Source organism: Haliaeetus albicilla, chromosome 26 (assembly GCF_947461875.1).
Source record: "Haliaeetus albicilla chromosome 26, bHalAlb1.1, whole genome shotgun sequence".
NCBI classification, from domain to species: Eukaryota; Metazoa; Chordata; class Aves; order Accipitriformes; family Accipitridae; genus Haliaeetus; species Haliaeetus albicilla.
In genome coordinates, this window is record NC_091508.1 from 19827778 (window position 1) to 19849115 (window position 21338).

The 21338-nt window shown below is 47.8% G+C and overlaps 3 protein-coding genes across 9 annotated transcripts in view; 2 read left to right on the top strand and 1 right to left on the bottom strand.

The window, feature by feature from the left end:
• The first annotated feature begins 58 nt into the window (after positions 1-58).
• CARD9 (caspase recruitment domain family member 9) lies at positions 59-12901 on the top strand. Its single transcript, XM_069771114.1, has 14 exons — positions 59-834; positions 1762-1903; positions 3726-3949; positions 5092-5229; positions 5678-6003; positions 6428-6607; positions 6806-6958; positions 7442-7567; positions 7690-7881; positions 8445-8486; positions 9105-9150; positions 10585-10655; positions 11405-11487; positions 12420-12901. Exons 3-14 carry the CDS (start codon positions 3766-3768, stop codon positions 12514-12516), a joined length of 1638 nt encoding a protein of 545 aa, XP_069627215.1. The 5' UTR covers positions 59-834; positions 1762-1903; positions 3726-3765; the 3' UTR covers positions 12517-12901.
• An 81-nt stretch (positions 12902-12982) lies between these two features.
• DNLZ (DNL-type zinc finger) lies at positions 12983-14569 on the top strand. Its single transcript, XM_069771116.1, has 3 exons — positions 12983-13191; positions 13493-13632; positions 14294-14569. The coding sequence occupies exons 1-3, from the start codon at positions 13021-13023 to the stop codon at positions 14463-14465; spliced, it is 483 nt and encodes a 160-aa protein (XP_069627217.1). The 5' UTR covers positions 12983-13020; the 3' UTR covers positions 14466-14569.
• Positions 14570-18786: 4217 nt separating this feature from the next.
• Positions 18787-21338, bottom strand: part of GPSM1 (G protein signaling modulator 1) — an 82255-nt gene continuing 79703 nt past the window's right edge. For all 7 annotated transcript variants that reach the window (XM_069771110.1, XM_069771107.1, XM_069771108.1 and 4 more), the window contains one exon: positions 18787-21104. In XM_069771110.1, the coding sequence (XP_069627211.1) occupies positions 20916-21104 (189 nt within the window). In that variant the 3' untranslated portion in view covers positions 18787-20915. The remainder of the gene's footprint in view (positions 21105-21338) is intronic.

Below are 21338 nucleotides of genomic sequence, written 5' to 3' on the forward strand. Positions count from 1 at the left end.
TTTAATAATGTGTGTATGAGTATGATTGCTAATGAGAAAAATGAAGTTTGCAAGCTGCATGAAAACCAGGGAGAATGGGGAAGATGAATATGCATGTGGCTAAAACTGCAGGATTGAATTAGGCTTGGATTTTTTCTTGATTCTTCCACAGCCTGCCCCATACAGACATTAGCAAATCACTTTACAAAAACTTGTTTCTTCATTCATAAAACAGCAACTTCTGTTTTACAGAGAGGTGCAAAGCTAGCTGAGTCAAAGCTGATAAAATCTAGTGGAAAAGTGCTGCAGAAAGCTTCATTCCACTGCACTGGCTAATCTTCCCAAGAGTGTAGTGGTGAATTTAGAGTGCTGTGAGGTGCAACTCTACAAGCACCCTTTAGGCAGAGCTGGTGTTGGGGACAGTGGATACCGATGTTGCTGTAATTGGGTGTCAGGACATTATGGAGCAAAAGGAATTATTTTGAAATGGCTTTCCTTTGCAGTGTACTCTATTTTCCATAAGCCAGCATAGATAACATTTTTCCAAGAAATTCAGATATGGCAGAAGCTCTGCCATACAGTTCTGTGTGCTAGTCACCACAGGCCTGTTACCGTGAGGCACTGGTAGTAAATGTGATCTGTGCTCCAGATGATTGTTGTCCTTTGCAAATGCTGCTCAAGAGATGCCTTTGTAATCCTACTGCTTGTGGAAAAACTTTGTGTAACTATAAGAAGCTGTCTTTGTTCTTTTTCAGGATTAAATTGATCTGTTACTATAGAACAAAAACTCCTGAGGCTAGATAGGTCAATTAGCAGACATTCCGATTACCTTCAGCAAGGGCATAGCTAATAGAGGTATTGTATCTTTTTTTAGTGTAAAGCTAATTTAATGCCTAACAAGAAGCACAGGCTTAAAGAATCGCTGAGCATCTCTGCCCCACTCCTAATGATAACATGGAGAAACTCTGCAGAAACTTAGAAAGCAGAACAAAGAGTAGAGTGGGAAGCTAATGGGAAAATGTGTCATGCTGCCATGGTATCAGAGCGTGTATGTTCTCGAGACTTTTTTAAAACAGACTGTTAGTGAGTTCTTGTTGCAGCTACAGTTCGAGGACTGTGGGAAGGCGGGGAGGCAGTCAAAGGTATGATGTTGATGCTTAACATCATTACAATGCTGCTTGCTGTGCTGCTCCTTTAATTATTGTTAGAGCCACAGCCTGTAATTTGGGAATCGTGGGTTATGTTCTTTGCTTTGCCAAGACTTGACTCCTTTTCCCTCAAAATACTGAGTTGTCGTAATTATGCTTGAAGCTTAAGGACATCCAAAATTAGAGGCATCATTATAGAAATCATCCTTTTCAGCTGAACTCTAAACCAAGAGAGAGTTCTTGCTGCCACCTGCTTTCCTGTATAAAGATGTTAACAGCTGAAAGGCCATTTTAAGAGCCTCTTTCTTCTAACTCTGGCTTGTTTTGTCCCATGAAATCAGCTGAACAGACCTGTGTCTGTGACCTTTGTTCTTTTTAGTCTTTCTGACCACTGAAGAAACTTTCTGGACCCTATCTGGTGCTTCAGCGGTGCAGACTGGAGAACAAAGCCAGAATGAGTAAAAGCACTGCATGTATAATGCTGCTGACTTGCAATGCAACTAGTGTTTTTTTCCTCCCCCATCACCCATTCTGGCTTCCCCTTTTTTTTTCTGGCTTTTTTTTTTTTCCTTCTTCCCTTTCTTGTCTCGGAGTATAGCTGAGTAGTTTCCCCTTTTCTCTTTTCTCAGACCAGTTTTGCTCCTGGAATGATCTTTCTTCTAGCCAGAATATAAAGGGAGGCTGCATCCAAGACAAGTTCTCTCAGAGACAGGACACAGATGAGTGCTGCTAGACCAGGAGAGGAAACAAGGAGGCTTTTGACTGCACAGGCTCAGGTTGGTCCGTGTAATGCAGAACGGTTTATATTAACAAGGAGAATTTTTGTTTTGCAGCTCTGAGGTAAGGAGGTGGTGTTTATCAACAGGGGAATGCGTTTCTTGTAATCTGCTGGAGCTGGTTTGCTGTCGGGCAGAGCAGAGTATTTTCTCTGTGCTAAGTAATGACTAGTTCTATGTCAGTCCAGCTCATTAAAGTTAACTGACAATGTAATGTGTAACAAGTATGTGCTGAAGATGCTGGAGCACAAAAACAATGAAGGCTTGAGATGACCTTGGAGAGAGATGCAGTAAGATGTGTGTGAAATCCCAGCCCATGTATAGCTGCTGATGGTTAGAACTCTGTTCCCACCCTCCCTGCCCCCAAAAACGTGACTAAAAATGTGAATACTAAGGTTTCTTCCTGAGCCACTGGAAATGACAATGGCTACTGCAGTCAACTCATACATGTGATTATAAGCATAGTAATTAATGACTGGCATTTCAGAAGGTACTCATTATGGAACAGTCTGACCACAAAGGGGCAAAGAAATAAAAATAATGCCAGTTTCTTATTTGAAAGGCAAAGAAGCCTGGGTATAGAAGTGTTGGATTTTCTGCATCTGTTTACATGCGCACTTCCAGGCTGAGAAGTAGTAGTTTTTCTGACCCTGTGGTTAATAGCAGGCTCTTGTCGGGAGGCAGGTAACTAGGAACCTCGGAGTACAGCTGCTGAAGGGGAGCACTGCAACAAGCTCCCACCAAACAAACACACAGAAGCACTCTTCATCACTGGGAAGGCTTCCATGGCCTCTCCATGTGTCTGTGTGTTAGTCACACAGGTGGTGTTTGTGAGCACATAGTGCTGAAGCTGCACAGGTGGAATCTGTGAGGTGGATGTGAGAGGCAGCTGACCTCATGGTTTCCTGGTACATGATTTGCACCTCTGTTTACAGTGAAAATTCTATACAGCTGTGTGTTCCCCTTGCACAGGGATAAAGCACACTGTGCAGAAAAACAGCTTTTGTATGATTACAGCTGAACACAGTTAAGGCTATTGCCACTGGGGGTTTTCACAGAGCCTTTTGTGGGTGTTAGATTTAGTGACTGTGTGGTCAGACAGAATACAGGGATCTCGAATGCTGGGAGATGGTGAAAGAAGAGTGTGAACTGTTTATAAAGCAGAGGCAACAGCTAATTAGGAGAGCTTTAAAGATGTTTTCACTCCAGAGGATGCTTAGTTTCAAATTGGAAAGTTGTGGTTTGCCATCAGCTTATCCTGTGTTGTGTTCCACCCTTTTTGTATTGTTTATGGGGATTAAAGATTTAATTGTAAGCATAGCTGAGCATCTGGAGAACCCATGGTGAAGTCAGTGAGATGTGACAGCACTTTCTAGGGGTATGCTGTTGGGAATCTAGTTAACTGGATTTTCCTCTATTCATGGGGCTCTCAATGACTTGCTTATTGCCAATGGACCTGTTGCTAAATAGTTTCACTTTCCTCTTGCTGGGAGATGTTCAGCTGGTTGGAGGGAGATCATCAATATTTGGTGACTTCTATTTTCTCCGAATTTCACACTAGCTCTCCTTCACGTATGTGTCAGCAGCATTAGCGCTAGCCTTGCAGCTGTTGGTATCTGGTACCACACTGTTCTTTCAGGTATGACTGTAGGGTATCACCATGTTCAGCAGGTGATTTGCAAGTTCTGAGTTAAAGACCTCATGGGAGATGTGTTCCTGTATCTAAAAGACGCTTTTCCATTCTCAGTCTGTTAACATACTTGGTTTCATCACCTGCCGCCACTACTCTAGGAGGCTTAAAGTCTGCTTGTTTGTTTTCAAGACAGGACAACACTGCTCACTAATACTTCTCACTCACCAACATGTTGGAAGAAGATAATGATGAGACATGTTGGAATAACCTGGAGAACTTCCGGGTGAAGCTGATCTCCGTGATAGATCCTTCCCGTATAACACCCTATCTTCGCCAGTGCAAAGTGATCAGCCATGATGACGAGGAACAAGTTCTTAATGACCCCAGCCTGGTCATGCGCAAACGGAAGGCAGGTGGGTGAAGCGCAGCCTTCGGCTCTGTAGATGCTCCCATGCTTTGTTGGTTCTTGGGAGCAGATTGAAACAGGGTGCTAACAGACTGAGCCTGAAGGAATGCATTGCTTCTGGGTTACCATCTGCTTGTGTTTAGACATGAAAGTTGTAGGCACTGCTGTGCAGCCCCTTTCCTCTCCCTTTCCCCAGCACATGATTGTGTGGAGAGGAGGAATGGAGATGGTTCTATCAATGCATTCCCGAGCTGTGTAAGGGGAATGGGAACACAGAGGGTGTGCGGCTTTTTGGTGTTCTGGATCTCTAGATCAGCGTAAGGGAGGGAGTTGCTTGGGTTTAACCCACAAGGCTATTCTTGTGTAACAATTTTGCAGGAGGAGATTTCCAAGATTAATTCAGTATGTATTGTCCCTCATTCCTGTCTTCTGGTGTTCGAGGGAACGTTGGCAGCACATTAAGTAAATTCTTCGTGACTGTTCTATACAGTCCTGGTCTTGTTCCAACCAGAGAGAATGACAGAATTCATTATGCCATTAGTACATCTTTTGGATTGGATTAACTCTTATTGATAAATTACTGAGGGTCATTGAAAAAAAATTATTTTCCCTGTTTTCCAGATTGGGAAACTGCAGAACACAGAAAAGAAAGCCCCCTGGGCTTGATTTGGTACAGAGTATTTCTAAACAAAGTAGGGAACTGAGCTCAAAGTCTTTTTAGTCCAGGCTCCCTTAGGCTTGTCCCTGCTACCTCTCTAGTTATACACAGTGTTCTTACACTAGTGATCCTTTTTTCCTATATTTGCCTCTGGTATTTGGAAGTGGAGCCTTGAGCTGCAGAAACTGTCATGGTGCTTTGTTCTAACTTGTGTTTTCTGTAAGTATCAGCAGGATAACAAAGTGTTCTTCTGAGATCTGCTTTTTGCATGCAGTGTAGTAGGAGCTCAGTACAAGGGTTAAGTTTTAACTGTTCCTTCACAGTTAAAATACTTTTATATAGCTACTGGGCAATTGGCTTAAGATTGGCTGGGGGATTTGGTCCCAGGGACCTTAATCTGCATGTGGAGAAAGTGGAGTAATGTTTTGTTATGTTAGAAGTAGATAAAGAGATAAATAAACGAATAGAATATCCTGTTGCCATTATTTCAGGTGTTCTTCTGGACATTCTTCAACGAACAGGACACAAGGGCTTTGAGGCGTTTCTGGAGAGTCTTGAGCTTTATTATCCGCAACTGTATAAGAAAATAACTGGCAAGGAGCCCAGCAGGGTTTTCTCTATGATTATAGGTAATGTTTGTGTTCTGAAAAAACAGCTATACATTTAGTGTTGCTGTGCAAATTAAGGGGGGATTCGCCTCAGCTCTTGTCTCTCCCCAGCTTCACTGAGCAGAGTTGGGAGCATTCCTTGGCTTGCTCCCTTAGTGCTTCAGAAGGGTTCTAGCAAGAATGGCCCTGCTGTCTGGCATCACAGGCTGGACCTGGGAGGGTGCAGGAGGAAGCAGAAGGATCAATTCTTCCTTCTACCTCTTCTGTCACTGACACTGTGGTGTAGAAATGCACAGAGCAGGGTGGAAACAGATAATTTGATTCCACATGTCTTTAGGGTTTGCATCACATGCTTGTGCGTGGCATGTGATGATCCCAAGCTACAGTAGTAAGTGGGTGGGAACCTGTGCTGTATGTGTGTCCGGGGAGCAGACAGGACAGCGGTGGCTGACACCTGCCCACCAAACAGACACCGCTGGGGAATCCGGCCTGAGCCAGCTCCTGATGAACGAGATCATGAAGCTGCAGAGCACTGTGCAGGAGGAGCGCCGGAAGGCCCAGGAGCTCACCATGTGGCTGCACACCAAAGAGGACACGATCAGAGAGATGTGGGTGAGGGACAGCCTGCTCCGCAAGCACCAAGAGCGGGCGCAGAAGATGAAGGAGGAGAGGGACAGCCTGAGCAAGGAGCTGCGGAAGTGCAAGGACGAGAACTACAACCTGGCAATGAGCTACGCCAAACAGAGCGAGGAGAAGAGCACTGCCCTCATGAAGAACCGGGACCTGATCCTAGAGGTCAGTCAACCTTTTCTAAAGCTTCCTCCTTCTTACCTGATCCCTGGAAGACTGTGGTGTGCACCAGACTTGTCTTTGCCCAGGATGGTCTGGACCAGTCCAGCATGAGATTCTGTGCATCTTCTCTAGCAAGTGGCATGTCTTGGTGATCCCTAGTTCAGACCAGCTGGACCATGTATCACAAGTTATGCTGCGAAGAATTAGCAGTCTTGCCCTCATTCAAGACTGGGCCCTCTCACAAGAGCAACATGTTGTATCCATTTAGCACAAATGCAAGACTCTGGTCCCCAGAGTACCGAGCATCCCGAGGAAAACAAAGCTGGGGAGAAACTTGCCCCATGTTTGTCTGGGGAATGAAATGAGAACTGCTTTTGCAGGCCAGAGTTTTCTCTTTGTTACTGATGAGCTCTGAACCTTCTTGTAGATCGATCACTTGAAGCACAGCCTCATGAAGGCTGAGGATGACTGCAAACTGGAGCGTAAGCACACGATGAAACTGAAGCACGCCATAGAGCAGCGCCCAAGCCATGAGGTGATGTGGGAGATCCAGCAGGAGAAGGAGTTGCTCTTGGCCAAGAATCAGGAGCTGGAGAACACTCTCCAGGTTGGTGGGGGGTGGTTGAATATGGACTCCTGAGAAGTGATTATTTGTAGCAGCCAGGGCAGTGGTGGGGCTGCACTGAAGATTGTGTGGGTCAGCTGTGGCCTTGTTCTCCCAAGTCAAATAGAGCACTTAAGACTGTGGGGAAAGACTTAATATGGAGTTAGATGGTTGCTGTATCTCACTTTTTTTTTTGTCCAGCAGGCTGCCAGGGAACAGAATTTGGAGAAGAGCCTGTCCAGTGAGACTCTGGAGAATGACTGTAGCCAGATACTAGAAGAACGCCGGGAGCTGATGAATACCATTTACAGCCTTCGCAAGGAGCTGCGGCGAGCTGAGGTGCTCCAAGACAAAGTACGTGATGCGTTGCAAATTCCTGCTGAGGGTCAGCGTGTAAGATAGGCAGATGAAGCACCTGTAATGTCTTGCCTATGGAGCAGAGGAGCTGCTCAGCAGTCATCCTTGCTGTTCCTACTCTAGTGTCTGTGTTATAGTTTGTTGAAAAAAGGCACACTAATATTTTAGTGTTCTGTGTCTGTGGCATTAACTGTTACTGTTAATGCCTGTGTTAATTAACAGTTCCTTCCTCAGCCTGGAGTGTAATGGGAGCTTTTATCATGATTGACAGCTCGGGTACACATAAATCTATCACGTTAGCAGTCCTCCTAGTCATGTTGACCAACCTGCTGGTTGGCCTTGCTCCAACTGGGCAGTCTGGCTGAACTTTGACATTTCACGGAGGTCTGGCCATAGCAATCTGTGGCACAGAGCAGAAGCGGTCAGAGTGTAGCTCAGGCTCTGCCCACAAGCAGGGTGCCTTTGACCTTGTCTCAACAGTATGCAGAGGAAAAAGAGATGCTTGAACTACAGTGCACATCTCTGAGGAAGGACTCCCAGATGTATAAAAAACGGATTGAAGCTGTCTTGCAGCAGATGGAGGAAGTGGCTTCAGAAAGAGACCAGGTGATAAAACATTCCTCTTGGAGCTGCTGCTAATCCCTGCTTCGCTGCTTGAAGTGGGCAGATACTGTAACCCTGAATGTACTATTGTGTGACATGCCACGATGTGTTCTCCCTTACGCCAGGCACTCCTGACCCGAGAACAGTTCTATATGCAGTACTCCAAGAACCTGGTTGAGAGGGACGGTTACCGCAAGCAGATTCGGGAGCTGGGGGAGCGATGTGATGAAATGCAACTGCAGCTCTTCCAAAAGGAGAGTCAGTTACTGGCTACTGAAGCCAAGCTGAAAAGTTTGCAACTGGAGCTACCCACACCGGTATGTCTGCGGGGTTGTCATCTGTATGATGGGTTGGGAAGCTGAGTATGGGGCCAGAGTGTGGCTGTTCCGAGGCCTTTGCACCTAACCAGTTCAATTCAGCAGGCAGTGGCCAGCTGTGTGGGTAACCGTTTCCATGCAAATGCCGAGTTTAGAAAAATGAAAGACATGATGGTTCCTATTACCTCACCCTGGTTCCAGGCATGGATAAGCTGGATTGATGCAAGCTGAGGCCTTCTGTGTTTGTGTTTGGAGCATGTCCAAAGATGTGAGGGGATCCTCAACCACCAAAGAGTGAACTCTATTTAGAGACTGTCTGTGAGCCATTTCGATGGAATGGGAGCAGGTGTAAGGCTGTTAAAGTTTCTGGAATGAAATTAGATATACAAGGGATTTTAATTAATGTGGCATCTTGTGTACTTTCTCCAAGTGGTCAGACAGGAGTATAGGAGGGAGGAAGTCCACACTTCTCTGTTTTCTGGAGCTTTCAGTCTCCTGTATATTCCCTTACTACCACTTCCTTGCTTATGAGGAATGATTAATTTATACTGTTTTTATTTCAGACCTCTGACCTGGACGATACCTCCTCCAGAGATTCCCAGGAAGTGAGTAGGGTGCCTTGTTTACCTATTACTTTCTTCTGGAATGGTTTCAAATTCCACACTTGTGCTCAGTTCCCTCAGTAACAGCAGTTTTCAATCCATGGCTCAGGCTCATTTCAGTGCTATCAAAAAGTAGAGAGGCAGCAAAACAGACCAGTGACAGAATCTCCCTGTGTCCTGAGATTTCTAAGTGTAGGACACAGTTATGGCATTTAGTCAGTAAGATTTGTTGAGTCTAAGCAAATCAGGGGAATCAAATTACTTTGCTTCTAATTGTCTCTCTTGTGGGAGAACAGGCAAAAATAAGTCTTACCCTGGGGACATCTGTGGTAAAGAGTTTTGACTTAGTTCATAACTTCAGTGTGAAAGAGATTGTCACGCTGTCTGGAGGCTAGAAGTATAAATGAGGCCAAACGAACTGGATCTACTCATGGAGGATAAATCCATGAGTAGATCTGTAACTTCTGGCTCAGCCTCCTGTTTTGCTGACAGCAAAATGCACTAAGGAAAGGTCAGTTCTACGCATGTCCTGTTTCTTTTATTCCTCCATCTGTTCCTAACTACTGTGTGAGACAGAATAAGGGGCAGTTCTCATGTTCTTGCTTTGTTTCTGTCCCATAGCTTACTCTTCACGGTCATCTAGATGAAGATACACAACCGACTAAAAGTAAGGCTTTTATTGGGAGAATGTAGAGTAGAATTCTTGACAGGATGGTCCAGTGTTTCAAAGGGACAGGAAAAAATATTCCTGGGTTTTATTTTTAGTGAAGAACAGGTAGTCTGACTGGCAACTCAGTTTGTGAGACGCTTCTCAGTGCGGTGTGCTTGGCACTCTGAGTAAGACCTCCTTGAGATGACTCAGAATAGGTACCCATAAATCAAGGCATTCTGCCATACCACCATCTTTCTCACCTATAAAAAGGACAGCATGTCCCCAGATGTTGGGAACAGTGAATGTTTGTTAAGATTTTTTGAGAGAAGAAGTTCCACAGGCTGTCTTTTTTACTACATGGTCTCTGAAAGGGTCTTTCATATAGCTGAATGACCTGGGAAAAGTGGTGTCATTAGACCATCCTAGGAGCTCGAGTCTTTTCTTAGGGGGTAATCTGTCTACTGAATTTGTCCAGGAAAAATCACCTGGTGCCTTTGAGAAATAGCTCCTGGGTGCCTTTTTGCCCCCCAGTCCTCTTGCATTTGTGGCAGAGCTGAGAACAGAACAGAACAGACATCCTTCCACTTCAGCTGGACCATGTGGCTTTCTCCAGGGATTTTTCCCTCCCCTCTTCCCTTTTATGTTGCAGGCTATTTTCACAAAAGCAGAACCATGTAGTTAATGTTGTCACTGGTTCTTTTTTTCTGTGGCATCCCTAGTGGAAATGATTCAGCAGTATGGAAATGAATTAATAGGCTCCTCTAAGAACTTGAAATTCTCTTTCAAAACATGTTGAGAAAGGAAGGAAACTAGCACAGTAGAAGAATTTTTCTGTTCTGATCTCCTAGAAGATCTAAACGATCTTTTAATTCATTGAGATGGGAGATTTTTCACAAAACCTAAACAACACTGATCCAAAAAGCCTTTTATTATTCTACCTCGCTCAGTTCAAAAACACGTAGCACAATACCTGATCGTTACATAAGGAGTTTCACTAAAATACGGTCTGATGTGAAGTGCTTGATACACACAACTTAGTTGTTCGGGAACGGGGACAAATTATGGTTAAAATGATTAACGTGATGTCTTGTGGTGACCTCCAACATGATTATTTTTTTTTAATGATGCTAAGCAGAGATGCTTTTTTGTAAAGGTTTGGTTTGCTCCTGCATAAGCAGAAACTAGAAAGCTGATGTCTCTTTCTGAGCCTGATGGGGAAATCCATCATCCTAAGCAAGGTTCAGGGTTCAAGTAAATGAGAAGTGACTTGCGCATTGATCACAGGACTGAATCCTGAACATTTTGAGGCTTGGTTTCAGTTCTGCTGTTGACTCTGGGTACTGCTGGGCAGCTGTGACATTGCACTATTGCTGTTGGATGAACTGGCAGAGGGAGAAGTTACTTCGCAATGGCAACTATGACTAAAGCTGTAATTTTTCCTTCTCTTAGAAGATTGCGCTGAAGGACAAAACCAGCAATTCAGCACTCGAGAGAGCAGTCTGCCTCCAAACTCACACAGTGTAAGAGAATCTTTGTGGGCTCTTCTTTACTATGACTGGGGTTTGTGACCTTTAATGTTCTTGTTAATGATGGATTTACCGGGTTTGAGAAGCGTGTGAGCAGCTGCCGCTTTTCTAAAAGCTAAGCACTTTGTGGAAAATTCACCCTCCAAAAAGGGTGAGCTCTAAACAGCAGAACACTTATGGTGGTTATTTCTCTGTGCCTAGAAGCTTCTTCTAATTACTTTCTGGCCTTCATCTCTGGGTATGGATGTTTTCCAGTTTAATTGTCTGCAGTATTACTGTTTGTACAAGAAAGAGAATCCCATATTTACAAATGGGAGAGAATAAAGATGGTAAAACTATGTGAAACAGATGTATTACCACCCTGCACACACAATAGTGGACAGCCCAGAAATGAACATGCTGTACTTCATTCTGCAGGCCCAAGCAGATGCAGGAAGCTAGCTGTACGCAGTGGACTGCTTTCCTGGATGCAAGTTTTGGTAGTGAACAGCTGTTCTTGGTCATCTGAAGGCATAGGTTCCTTTTTTTTTTTTTTTTCTTTCATTTAAATTTAAAAATGATTAATTGCACAAACAAGTCAGAGGAGAAATGACCAAGCTTATTTGGGTGGTCTGCAGCAGCCAGATGCAATACAACAGCCTCAAAACCGGCCACCTTTGCAGAGTAGGTTTGCACTCCCTGGTGCTAAGATTGGTCTGATCTTCTGAGGAATCCAGTTCACATTTGTTTGGATTTTTTTCCAGTTCAAGGAGTGTGGCTTAGCCAATGAGGAACTGGCAGAAAAGGAGCGGAGGAGGATGAAGGACTGCTTTGAGCGTTACCGAAGGTCTGGACTTTAGTAAGCAGGACTAATGTAGACATAACTGAGTGACTTAAATTATTAGCTTGTTGTATGTATTTCCTCTTTTCTGTCCATCCCCCGTCCCCAAGTCTGATTTATGATGAACATAAATTCATTACAGATCTGTCATGGTTTAACCCCAGCCAGCAACTAAGCACCATGCAGCTGCTCACTCAGAGGCTTATGCTCCTAGCTGAACTGGTTGAGACTCCTGTTTTAGTACCAGAGGTAGCCAAGACAGCAATGATTGCATTTGCTGTGAACCACGCAGATGGTTCCACAGCAGGGAGTGGAGGGTGCTCCAAAGAACTGCAAGTTTAATAAATTTGATAGATTTCTCCCATGCGAGTGAAATCTGACATTCACTCTCCATCTGACATACTGCTGACTTTCAAGACCAAGCTCCCATGACTCTGAATGGGAACAGATTTCCCCCCTGTCTTCTTCAAATGCTCTTGTTGGAAGGCCTGTTCTCCAAATGTCTGGTGTCTTCACTGATCACTGCCTTTATGGAGCATGAGACTGATTAAAACCGTGTAAAACAGGGACCTAAGTTCTAGCATTAGATAGAGGTGCTCCTAATGTCACTGTAAACTACTCTTCTGACTGCTGACAATACTGTTTTTATTAAAGAGAGGACTTTGGGTAGGATTTCTTGGCTTCTTCAACTGAACATCAACAATACACCACGCTTCAAGAAATGTAAGAATGTCTTCATCAGTTTAGACCAATTCTCTTTACCCTATGCTTGCTTCCAGTCACAGCTTTGTTGGGGGTGTGAGCAGACGGTCATTTCAATTAAACACTGAGTGGATTGATACATACTGAACATCCCCACCGAACTCCCCAAAACATTCAAATATTGCTTGTTTGCAGAAAACATCTTCTAAAAATGAAACATCTAGTCTCATTTTCAGAAAAAGAGCAATGCGAAGGGTACCGAAGGACGGACACCACGAGGCGGACTGGGAGAACACCACCGGCAGCGACAACACCGACACCGAAGGCTCCTGAGAGCGGGAGCTGGCCTGCGAGGGAAACGCCATCCTGGTCTGGGGGCTGCCGTGCCCTCTGTAGTTCTCTCTCAGTGGACTACTTTGGTTTTAAAACCATCTGAACAACCATTTATGGAAAGTTAACATTTGTAAGGGGACAGCGTCCCCTCATCCATCTCTTAGAAATGCAGTGATGCAAGAGATGTGCGGCGCACAAATAAAATAAACAGGATTAAATGGTTGTGGGCCCAACGCCCCGACAAGGCCCGGGATGAGCTGCTCTGTAATTAAAGCCCCAGCGGACCGAGGAGGCCCTGCTCCTGGCAGGGAGCTGCAGAAGCCTCGGCCCGTGGAGGGACGAGGCCGCCGGTCCCACCGACCGAAGGCCCCTGGTTGCTGTTCGCTTCCCGCGGCGGGGCGGGCGGGGCCGGCGGCCGCCCGCCCCTGACATGGCCGCCGCCCGCACCCAAAATGGCCGCCGCCGCCTCACTACCCGCCCCGTCCCCGCGCCTGCGCCAGCGCCATGCAGCGGGCGGTGCGGGCCTTGCTCGGGGTCCTGCTCCGCGCCCCGCCGCCATGTCGGCCCCGCCGTCCCCCGCCGCTCCGTCCCCCGCCGCTCCGCCGCCCGGCCTGCAGTTCCGCCGCCGCGGGGCAGCCGCGGGCCACGCACTATCGCCTGGTGTACACCTGCAAGGTGGGCGGGGGCGGCGCCGGGAGGGCGCTGTGTGAGGGCCGCGGCGGGGCGGGCTGAGGTAAACGGCTCTTCCCGGAGGAAAGTCCCCGGTCCGGGGTGGGCCTCCGCCGGGGTCCGGTCCAGCGGAGAGCGTTAGTCCAAAGCTACGCGGCGTCGTGACAGGATCAAGCCGCCTTGCAATAGTCAGAGATGAGGGAGGGGGAAGGAAGCCTTTTAATCAGGTGAATAAAACGTTTTTCTCTTAGAAGGCCCGGAAGCTGCAGTCACCATGGTCATAAAACCCATTTTCTTTGCTTTGTAGGTCTGCCAGACCCGATCAGCAAAAACAATTTCCAAGTTAGCCTACCATAACGGGGTGGTGATCGTGAAGTGTCCCGGCTGCGGGAATCACCACGTCATAGCCGATAACCTGGGATGGTTTTCGGATCTGGAAGGAAAGAGGTAGGTGTGCCAGCAATGCTCGTGTTTAGCAAGGAAAAGGAGTTGTAAGGGGATCCTCCCGAGCTGATACATTATTTCTTCGATGCTTTTAAAATGTGGTTCAGAGAAAACCAAAGTTTTTGCTGGGTATAATTCAGTTTCATCCAGTTTCTTAAAGCACGCAAACTGAACTTTATAATCTGTAATTTGAACGTCACTACTTAGGATCTAAACAAACGCTGTCAAGCTGCAGCAGAAGCTGTGTGATACACAGGCATCCTTGTTGGTGCCAGCAGGTGAATTACTGGGTGGGGGGGTTCTTCTGTTCTCCCTCAGGCTTTATTAAATCACCGCTAGGTTTCCCTGGCTAGGCTTTTCAAATGTGTAGACTCATCTGCTGCTGAATTTCAATGATTTCTAACTCCCTTAGATAACTTAAAAAATTTCTGTTTAGCTGTAATTGCTAAATTATTGATCCTAATGGATGAAAATAGTCCCAGAAGGTTTGAGTGGTTTTATCTGTTTCCCAAAAACTTTATGGAGAAATACCGTGGTGGTGCTCATGGTGAGTCACTGTGTAGTGTTAATCCTGAGAGCAAAGCATGGAAGAGCGAGCCTGCGCTTGACTGTTAGGTCCGGCCTTTACTGTGGTGTCACTGTTGGCTTTCAAATTGCTGTTAAGGAATATCGAGGAAATCCTGGCAGCCAAAGGGGAGAAGGTGAGACATGTGGCTGGTGAGGAAGCCTTGGAACTGCTTCTGGAAAGCTCGATAGATACTGGGTCTCAAGGTCAGCCCACAGAGGGAGAAAGTGGGGAAGCCCCCCCAGAGACTGACAGCAAGGGACAGACCTGACGAATGGGATTTACGTTGTTCTGCTGATGGCAAGAGAGACTCTTAACCTTTATTCCCTGATTTCAATGGTCTGTGTTTAAAATAAACTCGGGCATTGGTCTTTCCCTGTTGTGTGTCTTTGTCTTGTGTAGTTTTGCCTTTGATGAAGCTAATGTTGGGGTTTTTTTCACTATGTGGATTGGTCAAATACCAGAATAAAGTGCAAAGAGTTTATAGGATCTCCATCCTCAGAGATATTCAAGACAAAACCCTGAGCATCCTCCTCTAAACAAGGGGGTTGGACTAGAAACCTCCAGAGGTCTCTTCCAACCTGAATTATTCTTTGATTGCAAGCTTAAAACCATAAGAAAGTAGACACGTCACTGTACTTAAGGCTAATGGACCTTGAGAGAAGTTAAACTTTCATGCAGACAGAGGAAGTAAGCCCTAACAAAGCGCAATATGATCATCTCACTGCCTGATTCATCACTACCTGGGTGATATATGCTGGTAAACACCTACATTTTTCATCTATTAAATTATTATTTTTTTCTTCTAACTGATCTTAACATGCAGCAGTGGTGTTAATAAGCTCCTCAACATCTGTCATGTAACTCTATGACAACTTTCTAGGTGCTCTACTTATCTCCAACATGCTTCACAAATTAATTTTGCCTTCATGCCCATCCTCCCCCTCACCAACAAGGAAGTTGCGTAACCCCAACACCAGGGAGCCACTCACCGACTCATCGACCCGAGTGGGATTCCTGAGCGCGGGGGCTGACGCTCCCACAGGGCTGCTCACGCCATAACCCACAAATGCAGAAGACTTTCAGCCCTGACACGAAGGGCACAGAAGCAAAACTCTGGAAGATGGCAAGGGGAAGAAAAAAAAAAAAGCAGCACATGACTGCAGTAAGAGCTGCAGTGTTGTTTTGGCTTTGCAAACTTACTCAGGGTGGGGGCATGTCTCCCCAGGTGATATCAATTGCCTCTTCTGCTCAGCTGCTCTGCTGCGGGATGCAGCTCTGCAACCAGCTGCTGCCATGCAACACCTGAGCCAGGCCAGGAGACATTGCTACAGCCTCTAGCTACAGCTGCACCTCCCTGGGCCAAAGCACACAGACAAAGACTTACTGGCTCCCTTCTCAGCAGAGAACAAAGCAAGGCACCTGAGACTGCTGAAGCACTGAGACTTGCCTAAAGGTCAGCAAAAGAAGTATCAGAAAAAAACATCTGCACTTCACCTCTAAAAACAGATGGGGGTTGGACTAGAAACCTCCAGCCTCCTTTCTCATGACAAAACATTCTGGGGCTTTCAGCTGGAAGGGGAGAGGGTTGCAGTTATGCGAGGGAATTTATGTATAACACAGGTTTTGCTGCTAATAGATTGCAGGTAAAAAAGGAATTTTGTGCTCCCTTTTGAAGCGGGTTTTTCTGAAAAATGTTGTGTCACAGGGAAGTGTGTCTGTTCTTGAAAGAGGACAGAGGTGAGCATGCTTTGTCTAGGAGGAGCCCAGCAGACCTTGCTTTAGCTAAAGACTAAAGGAGCGGGAAGAAGAGACGCAGCCTTTCTCCTGAACGGGAGGTGTGTCAAGATGGGAAAAAAGTGACGTGAAGGCCTGGTGCAGCAGAGCAGAGGAGAGTGACTGAAGGTGCAGCCAACCAGGGTAAGTCTTTGTGGCACAGAGGAGAGGTGGTGATTTCAAGGGGTACAAAGTAGTATTCACAGGACAGGTGGCAAACATAAGGCCATTTGCCCATTCCTTGAAGCATTTCATGGTGGCTGTTAAGGAATGGATCCTGTTCCTGAATCCTGTCCCACGAGGGCTTTTCTGCAAAATGGCAAATACTTTGCCTCTTGTTTTCTGCCTCTTTGAGCAAATCCTCCTTTTGTAGTGCAGCCAAATGCCAGCATTAATCCGGCCAGTGTGGGACTCTGATGGGTCGCGTCTGTTAGCTGCAGGGGTTACTGGTGTTCTGGCCCATGCTCAGCAGGAAGGCAGTGGTGTTTGGTAAAGGTGGGTGAGATGGAGGCCCTGTGGAACTGGGAAGCAAGTGGTGATGGGACTTGCTGAGGGAAGGCCTTTGCGCCGGCCCAAATGAGAGGGAGGTTGGGGTGCAGAGGCTCATTTGCTGGGGCTACCTGACATAAACCCCTGCTGCTTTTTGCTACCAGCGTGCATGAATGTGTTGTGTGCGCTGCGTGGGACTGTGCCTCGTGCTGCCTTACGCAGAGACGGCAGTTCTAAACCCCACTACGCTTGCGTGTGCTGTGGAGGGCTCAGCTGAACCGAGGAGCCACTTGGGAGCCTCTCAGGGCGATTTGCCTGCCTCGCTGAAGTGACAACTGGGCAGGTACGTTTCTTTTCCTGTAGCATCAGTGCAGGCAGTGAGGAGGGGTGCTGGGGGCTGTGAAATGAATCTACCACTTATTTGTGCTGCTTGCATAGGGTCTAATGTAGGTGGGTTCTGGGCTGCCAGGTCCTACTGTAGTGTAGGCAGAGAGGCACAGTGAGGGTAAGCGAGCCTTCCCCTCAAAACCCTGCGTGCATGTGTCTATGCTGTGTCCCTGGGCTGGGGTATTTGGTGCGGGGATGCCCCTGCCTTACTGCAAAGCTGTGCAGGAGTTAACTTAGCCCATGGCTGTGTTCTGGCCTAGCGGGGTCCCAGGAGATTGCTATGGAGAGCTGCCAAAAGCTGTCCAACTCCAGACTGAAATTTACAGTGCCTGGGTGCTCTGGGCCAGCACATCCCTTCCTGCAGGCTGAGAGCCTTTCCAGCCAGATGAAGATCAATGACGGCTGGAGCAGTAACAGCACGAGGCTCTGGGGAGGGCTGAGGTAAGTGCGGAGACTCAGCCCTGACGTGACTTGGCAGATGAGCAACACAAAAATCCCCACAGGCCCGACATCAGCCCTGTCTCGCAAGTGCCTCTCAAGGTCTGTGTACAGCTGAGTAGGAGAGATCAGTATCTTGTGTTTCTGCTGGTTTTTTTAGAGTTCCTCTTCTTCACCTCCAGGCCTGCACCGGGGACAGCACCCTGCTCTGTAGTAACCTGCACTTTACAGCTGCAGCAGCAGCGGATCCGAGTCAGCCCGCATTAGTGCTGCGCAGGCCCTGGCAATCCCGCGTCTATCCGGTGGATGTCAGCATTGGAGAACGCTTCCCTACATGGGACCAAGCTGTGTGGGCAAGGGGAAGGCTGGCACTGGACATTGCTAGTGCAGGGTATGGCAGAGCAGCAACCATTGCAGGCTGTGAGCTGCTCTGGAGATTCAGCTGTAGCCGTTGTCTCCTGCTCACAGGGGCTCTGAAAGAGAGGACATTACCTGGAGAGCATGTGCTCCCTTCCCCAGCTGCTAAGGACAGAGAGAGAGACAGCAGGTAAGACCTCATCACTCACTCACAGGGATTTCACCTGTTCCTGGGAATTCAAGCCTCTAGTCTTTGTGTACCTGGGGGCATGGTTCTGTCCCCAAGTCACACACAGAGACTGCTAGCACAGAGCTGCTTTTGTGCAGGCACTGAGAAGGCGTGAGAATGCCTGATGAGAATGAGCTGATGGCTTTTCATTAATCTTTGATCAGGACTGGCAGTGGCCAGCACAAGTTAGTGGGGCATGGGAAGACCAGCTGTGACTTGGCTTTATCCTCACAGGGCTCAGGATCCAAAATCTGCTGCTCTCAGGCCCACTTACTAGCAAAGTCTAATGGCCTGCTCATGCCTGCTGCGTTGGAATGAGCTAGCACTGCTGCCTGCTGCTTTGTGAGTATCTTCACTAAGGGCTGATGCCAGGGCTTTGCGCAGCACTTGCTGCCCTTTTCCTCTGGTAGCTGCTGCCAGGGAAACAAGACACAGCTTTTGGGCCAGGCGCCGAGAAGGCACCGAGACAGGGCTGAGCCAGAGCCCCCAGGCAGGGCCTGAAAGGAAAGGCTCAGCCACATTCCTAGAGAAGGGCTCAAGCTGACAGGGAAAAGAAGGTCTATTCTCGGCCACTGCTTTGTCTGCCCTGTCGTCCTGGTAACTTCTGGGCTTGGGCCCTTGCTCTGGGCAAGGAATGCTCAGGGCTCTCTGTCCCTCCACAGCGGTGCAGTCAGATAGGTGCTGTGCATTTAAGGCAGGCAGAGAGCAGGGGATGGCAGTGATGCCCAAGAGACCTGCATGCTCTTAATGTAAAGTGATGTGTAGGTGGGTCCATACACCCTCTACTTAACATTTAGATGTAGTGATGTCTGCCACAGGAGACCACCACCCACCCCCAACCCCGTTCCAAAGGGCCAGCATTAGCCCTGCTAGCAGGCAGGCTGGCCAAGAAATAATGGAAATGAAGTGTTGTCACTGAAGCTTAGACACAAATATTTATTAAGCACAAACCCCCCCTTCCCCTTGAGCTGTATTCATTTCTAATATATTAATTCATTTGGCAGATTATTTTTTAGAAAAAAAAGTACCTGTGGGTTGGAAATTCCCCATTAAAATGACATTAGCAAATGCACATGTAAAAAATAAATAAGCTTATACATTCAAGTATATGGCAAATAATTAACATCTCTGAAAGCTTAACGGTCAGATTCCAGTTCACCACCTGGCTGAGAGCTGCACAGGCCCAAGCCTGCAGCTGATCAAGTCATCTTCAATGTTTTCCTCCTCTTTACAAATGCGAGCTGGGTCAGTACGTAGGTGGCTGGGCAGGTCCTCCTATCCCTTCTCCAGAGCTCTGACCAGCCTCAGGAAGGAGGCCGAGCCTCGGCCAAGCGATCCATGCAGCAGCGTAGCAGGTGAGTGCTCCCTGGTAGCAGGTAAAATGCAGCTACCCCTCCACATGGTCAGTGCAGGCAGGTTAAATGCCCGATGAGCAGCATCACTGGTCTAAAAATCTTACTGCTGGTTGGAAATGTTTCCATCAAATGCATTTCAAATAGAAAGTGCTGATTTGTCCTCTATAGGAACATACCTGCTTTGGCAGAACTCATTACTGGAGTTTCTGAAGTCCAAGATAGCCTAGCTAGTCAAGGAAAGAAAAAAGACTCCACCTCCTGAAGTTAGATTTCTGCTCCCTGGGCTTGCTTTTCCAACTGTTCCAAAAGGGGAAGGAATAAAAGCAAACGTAGGCTCTTGCGCTTGTGTGTGGGGTGGAACTGACTTCCCAGCCAACACCCCAGTCTGGAGCTCTCGAGAGGCTCCATTTATTGGAGACAGATTGGGCAGAAGCGGAGTGCCTTACCGGGAGCCGCTCTGCCGGGGCCTGCAGGGACTGAGAGAAGCTCAGCACTGGTTTGGTAAGAAACAAGGGAAGGGAAGGGCTATTATCCCTGACTGCTGTTGGGACACAAAAGGGAGGAGGGGATGGTTCTGATTTGCTCTCCTGACAAGCCATGGCCAGGAAACTTCGCTGGCTCTCGAAGTGGATCATTGCCGAACGCCAGCTTCTGCCTTGGGCACACTCACCTGGCGCACAGGACAATCCTGCACGAGACTTCTGGCTCAGTGGCACCAGAAGTGATGAGTTGCCTGTGTTTGCCTTGTGCTGAACAGACGAGCAGAGACCTCCTTCCTCCCTTCCTGGGCACAGGCCCCTGTCTCGGGCCTGCAGTTTGGGCTGCACGGCTGGCGGTTACCTTTCAGGCTTTGTCCCAGGCTGAAGCTGGGCTTTGCTGCACGGCTGTTCTCTAGAGGTAACCAAATCCCACTAAAGCTCAGGGCGAGCAAGGCTTTGCTCCTGCTCAGGACGTCCCGGTACAGCTCTGCATGGGACTGCGGCTGGGGAAGCAGAGGGGGTGTCACAGGGCTCACTGCAGAGTCCTCGGCAAACCTAAAATAAACTTTAAGGTGTGTGGGACCACGACTGCAGCTGGGGCGGGGCTGAGGTTTAAAAGCACTGGTGTGACCTCTGACTTGGGCTCATTTCCTCCCGTAGAAAGAACGAAGCTGAGCAAGGCATTCCAGGGCAGGATCCAGAGCAATCTGTGTCACCTCGTGATGCAGGCAAGACAGGAGGACTTCAAAATGGAAAAGATGCTCTTCCCTTCCCCCATTAAATTAAAAGTGTTGTGGAAATAAAAGACATCAAGGCTGGAGTTAACTACCCACTCTGGGCTCCTCTTCTGGCCGACAGCCAGAACTTGTGTTCTGGAACTTGTGTTCCTGGATTTTTAGGTGATAAGCAAAGGGGCTGCCAAAGTCTTCTTCCCTCGTGCTGTGCCTGGTGTTACAGTGGCCGTGTGTCCTAAAAAAACCCTTGTTTAAAAACCGTCCCCCATCTGATGGGCCTTCCTGTAACACTGCTTCTGCAGAGCAGCCAGGTGCAACACAATGGAGGTATGGCTTCCCGTGTCCCTGGGGCGGCTCCTGAGAGAAGTCTGTGGTAGCGCAGGAGCGCTCGGTTTTGAAACCACCTACGCTTTTTTTTTTTTCCTTTTTAAAAAACAAAATGAAACCAAAACAACCCCCCAAGCCAAACCCCAGTTCTTAGCTGGAACCAGGCCTCTGCTGCTCCTCTGCTGCCTCCTCCTGGGCTGAGGCCAAATCTACTCGCTGCTCATCCATGCGTTTGGCCTGGACGCGCTGGATGAGGCTGAAAAAGTCTTCGTCCGGCATGGTGGGGCCACGGGGGATGGAGTCCGGTGGTGCACAGCGTTGGTCATCTATCCTGGAGGACTGTATGGGGAGGAGAACAGGTGTTAGGACTGAGTACTGATAAGAGAGTCCTGTCATGGATGTAAAGGGCTGGGACCAGTGCCCAAAAGGTGTCCAGAGCACATGCTCCCCGTCTGGGGGTGCAGGGCTGCGGGACCAGCAGTGCTGCACCCCACTGTGGGCTCCAGCATACGGGAAGAGCAGGGACCCAGCCCGGGGCTGTAGGCACTGCATGGAAGGTGAGTTCTCCAGCCA

Excerpts from the sequence above, each read along its gene's own strand:
- CARD9 (XM_069771114.1), top strand. The coding sequence starts at position 3,766 with ATGTTGGAAGAAGATAATGATGAGACATGTTGGAATAACCTGGAGAAC. Across the intron at positions 3,950-5,091 it reads CATGCGCAAACGGAAGGCAG|GTGTTCTTCTGGACATTCTT; the intron begins GTGGGTGAAGCG and ends CCATTATTTCAG. Across the intron at positions 5,230-5,677 it reads GGTTTTCTCTATGATTATAG|ACACCGCTGGGGAATCCGGC; the intron begins GTAATGTTTGTG and ends CCCACCAAACAG.
- DNLZ (XM_069771116.1), top strand. The coding sequence starts at position 13,021 with ATGCAGCGGGCGGTGCGGGCCTTGCTCGGGGTCCTGCTCCGCGCCCCG. Across the intron at positions 13,192-13,492 it reads GCCTGGTGTACACCTGCAAG|GTCTGCCAGACCCGATCAGC; the intron begins GTGGGCGGGGGC and ends TTTGCTTTGTAG. Across the intron at positions 13,633-14,293 it reads TCGGATCTGGAAGGAAAGAG|GAATATCGAGGAAATCCTGG; the intron begins GTAGGTGTGCCA and ends ATTGCTGTTAAG.